Source organism: Halictus rubicundus, chromosome 5, assembly GCF_050948215.1.
Source record: "Halictus rubicundus isolate RS-2024b chromosome 5, iyHalRubi1_principal, whole genome shotgun sequence".
In the NCBI taxonomy this organism is placed as follows: domain Eukaryota; kingdom Metazoa; phylum Arthropoda; class Insecta; order Hymenoptera; family Halictidae; genus Halictus; species Halictus rubicundus.
In genome coordinates this window covers 13,379,240-13,388,583 of record NC_135153.1, presented here as the reverse complement: position 1 = coordinate 13,388,583, position 9,344 = coordinate 13,379,240, and the positions used below count along the sequence as shown (strand labels likewise).

The 9,344-nt window shown below is 50.2% G+C and overlaps 1 protein-coding gene across 2 annotated transcripts in view; it reads left to right on the top strand.

The window, feature by feature from the left end:
* Positions 1-2,464: 2,464 nt before the first annotated feature.
* The window catches only part of Chi (LIM domain-binding protein 2 Chi), a 195,062-nt gene continuing 188,182 nt past the window's right edge, over positions 2,465-9,344 (top strand). For both annotated transcript variants that reach the window (XM_076788486.1, XM_076788484.1), the window contains exons 1-2: positions 2,465-4,116; positions 5,462-6,113. In XM_076788486.1, the coding sequence (XP_076644601.1) occupies positions 4,092-4,116; positions 5,462-6,113 (677 nt within the window). In that variant the 5' untranslated portion in view covers positions 2,465-4,091. The remainder of the gene's footprint in view (positions 4,117-5,461; positions 6,114-9,344) is intronic.

Here is a 9,344-nt window from a genome sequence, read left to right as displayed (position 1 = left end):
GACATTGACATTTGCATGAATAGTTACTTGTTTCACTGATATAGATTATGTTCGTCGATAATGCCACAATCACATAGTATGCAACAATCGTGTTGCATTGTAAATTGTGTTGTGTTGTAAACGTACGTATGGGGATATAATTAAGTTATGCGATATTGTAGAACGGTCTAAAATAAAAGAGAGCTCGGTCCACTTCGGTCTACTTCATAAGTAGACTGCGAATTTCATGCGGTCATGATAAAAATTGGTAGGTGCAATTTAAAGCAGTACAAATATTGAAAAAATTGAGAAGTATAAAGACATTACTTTCGACCTCCTTAAATCGTTAAGGGAAGAAAGACACTTCTAAGTGACGCCTATTTCTTCTTTCTTATTTTGCGTAAACATCCGCAGTCACAAGCAAAAGTATCAGATCTACTAACATGGGGCGTATATGACCATCCGAAGTGCTTAGGAGGTAGATTATAAAAGACCTCGAAAGAGCCCGAAATTTCCTAAAATTCCCTGGCGTTCCGAAAAAAAGTGTGCATTCTAGAAACGTTCAGAAATCTCGGGAATATTCCCTAGGGCAGAAGGAATGCACGCTGGCGCGAGTTTTGAAGGTTAGCAGGCCTCCTGGCGTCGCATCGCCGCCTAATAGAATGACTGGTCGTCTGACCACTATAACCTCGCCGACCCATCGACCCCCGCTATACGTTCCTGGGATAAACGCGGGGAGAAAGACAGGCGAACGTCGAAACAGAGAGAGAGAGATAGAGAGGGAAACTCGGAGAGAAAGGGAACAAGTAGGAGTGACAGAGGTGGCGAGGGTAGAGAAAGGGAGAAAGAGAGAGCGCGAGAAGGTAGGGGGCAGGGAAAGGTGCAGGAGGAGGAAGAGGGTGGGCAGGGTCGAGGGTGAACCCCTTATTGATTTTTAGGGTGACACTGTCAACCGGCGAGTGTTGAGACCCCCGCGACGGGAGAGACTTTGAAGCCGACCGAGGAGCGAGAAAAAAATGTGGCGTCGGCCGCGCCATTGCACGCGCGTAAAACAACCCTTGCGGCTTTCGTCGATCTAGAGAGGATGATCGGGCCGATCCGGGCCAGGACACGGTGCATGGTCCTAGGGTACTGATGCTCGGCCGCGGCTGGTCGACCGCTGGTCCGTTTTTTCGTCGTGGAAAAGTGGCGAGTGCGGCGTCGGCGTCGGTGGTGGCGTCGGCGGTGACAGAAAAGAGTAACTGTGGCGAGGCGCAGTCCCGTTGCGGTCGGGGGTACAGCTTTCGGCGCAGGGCCGTACGCATCCGTGGGCGACGCTCCACGTGGAGAAACGACTGGCTGGCCTCCTCCTGCTTGCTTGCGGCGTCTTTGCATGTTTTGCTAAACGGCGGCGCGGCGTCTCACGAGCGTCGCTCCTTAGTTTCTCGCGAGGTGGACAAACCGCGCGACCGTCGTCGTCGTCACGGTCGAATCGCTCTCTTCTATGTTCTTCTCGCGATCATCGTCGTCGTCGTTTTTTTCTCTCTATCTCTATCTCTCACACTCTCTCTTTCTCTCTTTCTCTGCCGTTCCCCCTTGTTCGTCCTCGTGATTCCGCGAGACGAGACGCGATGCGTCGACGAAGTCGTCCATGAATGAGCAGCGAGTGACGCGTGTGTTTCTCGTAATTGCCTTTCGTGCTCGATCGCTCCCCGACGCATCCCCGCTCGACTAACGTGTGTGTGTCCATTGTGCCGCCACGCTTTCTGCCTCCGGAGCAGTAGCAGACACCCGCGCGACTTTCCAACAGTGTTCCACGACAACACGGTGCGTCCGCCGAAAGGTTCGTGGATCTCGTTGCTGCCGTCGCACCGGTGTGTGTGTGTGTGTGTGTGTGTTCATTCATCCTCTATCTCTCTCTTTCTCTGTCTCTGTCTTTCTCTTTCTCTCCCCTTCGTCCCTCTCCGCCTCGGTCAGAGGGGGTGAGAAGGTTCGATTGTGAGTCGGAAGAGGGAGGTGACAGGGGTGCGAGGAACACAGAGCAGAGTGCCGGACTTGGTCGACGCAGCTGTGTGCCACGCGATTGTTTTCCACTCGGTTTTCCGTGTGTTGTTGACAAATCAACTTTGTGCGCTGTACCCTTGTTTTGATCGGCGCGTCGCGTCGTGTTTCGGCGTTTCGCGTACAAACACACGGCCGTCGTCTCTAGGCTCGCATGCAACAGGCGACACGTTGCGCGTTGCCGAACTTTCCTCCTGATTAATCGATCGGAAATTACAGTCGGTCCGCGAGCGGCCGATAACTCGTCCACGGGATTCGAATTAATCGCGCGGCGGGCCCTGGCCGGCGCGGCAAGCCGCCGATCAACACCGAGAACCGCCGGAAAGAGGTGTCGAAGGGGCAGAGAGCGGCGACCGCATTGGCGTGTCCTCGGGCTCTACCCCCCCCCCACCCTCGGTTGGCCAAGGGACGAAAGAGAAAAATTCTTGTGTGTGCCGAAAAAAAGAGTTTTCGGGGTGCACGCGCAAACTGTATCACGATCCCGTTGGTAATTACGCGTTGGTAGCCAGAGCGCGGCTTAGAATCAATACGAAGGGATTACCTTCGCCGCCGGTTTGAAAAGGGGATCGATGGGAAGGACTGAGAGAGAACTCGCGTAGAAACCGAGACTAAGGAGACGCAGGACCAAAGGTTCTAAAGATCCCCGGTGGTTTTTCCGTCGAGGGGAACAACACAACGGGGGTTGCTATACGGTTCCGGTGTGTTTGGGCGGGGTGACAGGCACCGCCGCGTCGGCTCATGCAGCCAGCTTGCTAAAAATGGCAGCGTCGTTCGGGCTGCACCCGTGGAATAACAACTACTGGCTCCGTCCGAGGAAGAAATCCAGTTGACACACGGGCGCGGGTACCTAAGTGGGTGGGACAGAGAGTGGCGGCCTGTGAACACGTGGTCCGTACTTACGGGAAGCCAGCCTAGTGGCACCGGCACACCGAGGTGCGTGTGTCGGCTAGCTACGAGCCTGGCGCACGTGCGTGCGTGTTGTATCGACACACCGAGTGCCCTCGGCCAGCAGCCTGGTGCACGTGTGAGTGACGAATGCGCGCAGTGAAAGTGCCGCGGGCCAACGGGCTAGTGACTTTTCGTCGATGGTTTCGGCGAGAGACCGTCCCGACGAACGCGTTCACCGTGAGAACTGCCACCGTGACAGCTGAGACTTTTGACGTACAAGTACTCCGGAGCGTCGCGATGCCGGAGCAGCATCGTAGTACATAGCAGCCGTCGATCGATGACAACTATCGCCGGCCACGAACCTCCTCGTCGGGAATAGCAGACCGGCGGATACGTTCCAGTGATTTCCAAGAGACCAGGGAAACCGGGAAAGTTTCTTCGGCGTTCGACACGGTCGGGACAAGCTCGCGAGAGTAAATAGAGACGTAGCGGCGTGGCGCCACCTGCGCGCTACGTCCCTGGGCCAGGCTGGTCTGTTGACTCTGGTGGTGTTTATTCGCGCTTGTCCCTTCGCTCACTCTCTCTCTCTCTCTTTCTCTCTTCCTCACTCTGGCGCACCGGGCCATTCGTGTGTTTGGAGGATGTCGCGATATTTGTTGCAATGTGACGGCAGGATGAATGAAGACTAGCGTGATGTCGGTGCTGTGCACGCGCCTTGCTGCGACCGTGTGCGCGGCCGGTGTTCGACCGGAGCGGCCGTGAAATCGCCACGAACAGGTTCGGGATCAACGTGAAGATGCCGGCAGCAACGCGAACGCACAGGTGCCCATTGTTGTCGCCGGATCACAGACTTTTCTCGCGAGACTGCCGCGAAGCACTCGACGAAGCGCCCGTCAACCCTGTGCCGTGAGATCTCTGTGATAGGAATAACCGGAGCCGCGAGGAACCCGCGTATCGCGTACCGTTCACCGTTTATAGGTTAGGTTACCGGCACATAACCTGCAACGGACCACTGTCGCGCGATCCGGACTCGTTTCGCACGGATCTACCGCACGGTTACGAGGATTCTACGAGGATAGAAAGATTTCGGACAACGTCGGACATAGTGATACGCAACGATCAGTGCTGATTCCTGCCGCAGTGGGCGATCGGTGCAATGGAATGAGCTGGGTGACCATAGGACAATGAAGGCCAATGGAACAAATAATGGTGATTTACAGTTGTTTGTTCGCTTCCTAGGGATAGAGGAAGTTGTACCCACTTTTCTGGTTGTTCTGGGAAACGGTTCTAGAGTTTGGGAGGTTAGGATGTTGGTTGGGGTGAAGCCATTGTTTACATTATGAGAGCTCAGGTTTCTTATGCTAGTGGCATGGTACGGGCTACTGGATTTTGAGAGGGAATGGTTATTAGGGGCTTGAGGAGTAATCAATCGATTTGTAGTTACCTTTCGTGGCTATCGATGAGGCATAATGTGAAAGTAGAGGTAGTTCTATACGTAAACTATGGAAATATAGTTGTGGCTCAGTCATATAACGACAGAGTATATTGTAATTCATGGTTTATGTTTTGTTTGGGGAGAAAAGATGTTTGAATGGATTGTTGACGAAGTTGTATATGCTCGATACTCGTTTTAAATACGATGCTTGTTCATAGAATTGTGCGAGTCTCTGTAATTTGTGTTGCATACAGTGTATCGAGTCTAGTTGGTAGTACGTCTCCATCCTTTTAATCTCACTATAATCTTTAGACAAAGCATACGGTAAAGATTTTGAAATGGTTTCTTAATAAAGTTGTATCTGCTCCGTATTCCATTTTAATACACTTGTTTCTAGAATTGTACGAGTCTCTCTACTCTTTGTCGCACATCGTTATTTTGTATGGAGCCTAGTTAGTAGTACGTCTTATCCTTTTAGTCTTGCTATAGTTTTTGGACATAGTATACGGTAAAGATAATGCAATAAAAAAGAAAATATTACTAGAGAAATTTAGCTCCTAAGCCTCGGAGCATTATGTGAAAGTCTACGAGGTAGACTGTGTTGTAAACAGAAGGTGTGTTGCAATTTATTTGACTTTACAAGGATCTTGGAAAATCCAGCGTACAGACAAATCGTTGTTAGCTTATATTTATCAGGATTTTGTATATCACATGGAGAAAGTCAAATTAATTTTCTGCATGTCGTTAGTTTTAACTCTAACGTGTAGCATGGTATTCGGAGAACTTGTAACTTGTAACATATATCCTCTATCCACAATATATCTTGTAAAATGTAAGAGAGAATATTGTCACAGGACAGTTCAAAATTCTTCAAGTATCATGTTATATATTATAATTTTAAATAACATCGTGTACAACGTCAATGTGATTTTCTTTCTATTAAGTAGAAAATGTGTGACGCTGGTTATGCTTACATCTAACACATCCGTTGTACAGTCAACACAAGAAATATGGGACCTATGACGCCCCAAGTGCCTTGCAGGTCACATTGGCAATGAATGTGTTAAATTAGATCGTACCAGAAGGTCAGAAGGTTAACGAGTGTTGGACGGATTGCAGGCTGTAGCCGCCTAAACACGCCATTGGCAGCCACCACCACGCTGGAGGATCCGGGAACGCCAGCCTCTTGGAAGGGCCCGCCACCCGGCTCGGAGGCGTCGCCCTTTACACCGAACTCCGTCGGCCAGGGTGGAGGTCCAGGGTCCGGTCCTTACAACAGTACAGGCGGTCCACCCAGCAATGCAGCCTTCCAAGGTCCTAGTCCGTTTCCCGGCGGCGCTGGTAGTCCAGCGGGCGCACCGCCTTATCAGGGCCCACCACCTGGCTCCGCGACACCACAATACACCGCGTCACCGGCTCCAAGCGGTTCCTCGACACCCGGTCCAGGACCGCCACCGAATTCCACGGGTTTCCCACCGCCACCGAACAATTCCGGGCCTCCGTACAACGGGCCCGGGCCGAGTCCGTTCGGTTCGCCCTCTGGCGGGCCGCCGCAGTTCGTCGGCAGGCCCGGCTCCTCGGGGCCACCGTTCGTGCCCCCCGGAGCCGGCAACCCTCACTTTCCCTCCCACGGACAACCGTTCGGTGGACCCCAATACGGTATGCCGCCCGGCAGCCCATTCGGACCTGGTCACCCGATGACAGGACCAATCGGACCCGGACACCCGGCCATGATGGGACCCGGTGGACCCGTCGAGAGGATCGACCAAGGGTGAGTCAGCAATATTTTCTTCCACAAGCGTCACGTGTTCCGGGAACGGCTTGCGCAACCATCGCGAACACTCTCCTTGAATAAGGAGGATCGATGATGTCTATAGGCTGTCCCACGAGGCGGAACACTAACTTGTTACCTTTATTAACTATAGTAATGCCTCGACGTATACATACGTGTGAAAAATGTACCCCCACTATCACGGGAGGTAAGCCTATACCCGTTGCAAAGTGGAACGTGAATCGAGATCAGTGCGTGTGGTGGGATAATGTTAAATTCGTGGGCAAGACAATGTTAATCAGACAATGCTCAATCAGTGGGTGGGACATTGTTAATCCAATGACCAAACTCTTTTCTTGTATTAGCTCATCCCGTAAGTAATGTCGCTTTTTTTCATCTATATTTCCACGGGAGAAAGTTAATGTACTTAAGAGAATGGCATAAAGTTAGTTGAAAGATGGGAGAAGGTCGAATTGCATGATGAACACTGCGAGGATTAAAAATAAACGTAAGTACGCTAACTTTCTCGTTGATGAATAGATAAAAAACATCATTAATTATGGCATATTCCATGTCGTATATGGACGGCTTTAGATTGGACTGTTCCCATGTATTTGGATAATGGAGAATTTAGATCATCGGTTCGGATAATAGAGGTTCCACTAAGTCGTGGATTGAACAAGCATATGTGCCCTGAATAGCGTCGTGTTTGAATTCATTTTAATCAGAAAAATGTCCGGAATATATCAGTGATAGTTTCATAAAAGAAATGATTATTAATGTAAGAGGTCTGTTACGAAATTAATATTGTATGTTCACGATTGCAAGTAACATTATTGTGTCCGCAAAATGCGACTGCAACTCTGCAGCACTCGAGTGGTTGCCACGTGCATTTGTTTACCTATAGTGATTCGGCTCGTTGGACGGAGTATAGCTGTGGTTCCCTTCTTATTGGTTGCGAAGCTTTTCCCTCGACACGCGTCGATTTAGATCAAACTGGAACGCTTTCGACCATTTCTCGCTCTTTCAACAATTCGATCTGCCTCTTCTGATAATTTCAAAAAGTAGATAAAATTCAGAAAAATCTCTCATTTTTCCTTCAAATTCCTAATTCGTTCGCATCGAGCCTGATTCAAGTGAAATAAAACCTGAAGTAACCGAGTAAGAAAACCGAGTACACCCTTGAACAGATCAAATATGAAAATGGTCGGAAGCTCTCCAGGAAACTACAGTATTCTACTCGCACGTAGAATCCCCGGTTTCGTAGAAGAAGCTAAAATTTAAATTCGCGGATGCTCGGTCGTAGAAAACGAGTCCCTTTCGCGTCACGTAGAACACCGGGGATACTGTAGTTTCTTTATCATTCGCATGCGTAAAAACGAAGCCCGCGTCCGCACACCGGAATTCAGGCGCAGCTCGTTGATAGATCCGTCGGTTTTCGCATTTATTGCCGCGATCGATGTTCGATCGTGTAGACAAGCGTGCTAGGAAACGCTTGTACCATCGGCGTGTAAGATACAAGGGCGCAGCGGCGTTCGACATTGTCCGGGCCGCTAACATTCCTAGATAACGCGGTCCACAGGTAGCGACTGTTATTTATCACTGGACTGCCGGTTGGTCCGCATTCTTGCCGATAATCCCGCAGGCGACAGGGCCGCGTCTTTGCCCTTTAGGAACGGTTTCCCGATCGTTCGTTCGCTCCGCGTTCCCGCCGTCGTCAATGGCCGGACAACTCGTTGTCGAAATCAGTTACACACGGTCCGAGGTTGTCCGGACGCTTCGCCGCGATAAAAGCTACAGATGTTACTGGGTATGAGAGTTGTCGATGCTGTGCGTCGGCGGTTCAGCCGCAGATACGGACCGAAACAGCGGCTTTCCGATCCGTGTCACCTGTGGGCTTGAATCATTTACCTGTTGGGCTTCCAGTTGGCCCAACTAACTGCACCGTCCTCGACGGGCCCGGAACTGTTTCCGGAAATCCGACGATATTTGTAATTTCGAAACGATGGCCGAGCAACGAAGCGATCCTTAGTTACTCCGCGATTCTGAGCAATTTTTCCAATTAAGTGGCTCGTTTGTAAATTCTCCTTTTAGGGATTTTATCTGTTCCACACAATTTTCATAATTCCAAAATAATAGGTGGTCGGATCAGCGATCTTTAATATTTTAATTGCGATTCGGACCACAAGCGATTTTTCAGTAGTTTCTTCGCCAATTTAGGAGACCAAAACAGCGATTTTCTGTTCAAGGAGATCGACATTGATCTCAAAGAGCTAGGTTCAATTATATATGAAAATAGACAACTTGGATAAGGTAATTAGTGATAAAAAAAAATGGGGAGGAAGAAGGAATGAACGGAAACGTCGTATATTTGTAAAACGAAGTCCGAGTCCCAGCCTCGAGGCAGAATAAATAAAGATTATAATATATAACAAACGTCGGCGCGTCTGAATTTGAATGAATTTAGTCACGACTGTTACAAAAGCATTTGCCTTTGATTTTAGGAACTTTTATACTGACCAGCCCGTCAACGCACTAATTTATTAAAGTCACCGTGGAGCGTCTCCGACAAATTCGCGGCTGGTCGCGCAACAATCTAATAGATCTTAGATTATGTTTTTCTGGTGGCCCTGGCAGTGTTCGTCTTCGTCAGTGCCAAGCGGCGCGAGAGCATATTGTTGTTAAGTAGCTGTTTCGGGAGAGCCGGGCAATTTGGATTGCCTACGCAGACGAAACCTGTAATGAACGGCGCCAACGTGGCATCTCTTGATGCTAAACTTGGCAGCGGTGTCAGCGAGTCTGCGATCCGGATCGGCGAAAAATCGGCCCGCGAACCAGTCGCCCCGAACAGTTTCGCGAACCGATCGAGAACCGTTGGAAGCGACGCGGAAAAAGTTTCCCGGTGCCATAAGTTCGCGATATCGAACGCGAGACAATTTTTAGCCGCAGCGTAAGCATTCGCGTTCGGCGCGTAGGCGTCCGCGAATTCCTCGGTGCGTTTACACGGCGGCGCTCGAATTTGCAGGCGCTTTAAATCTCGGCCAACGAGAGAGAAAGAGAGAAAGAGAACAGCCGATCGCGTAAGTGCGAGTGAAAGCGTGCAATGTATATTCGCAGCTTTCAACGTTTCGCAATGATAATATCGAGGTGCGGTTGAGACTGGCGTCCCACCCCGAACGGCGGCTGTCGTTTCAGTTTTTCCGAGCGGTCAATCGCGCAACGGTTGTCCAG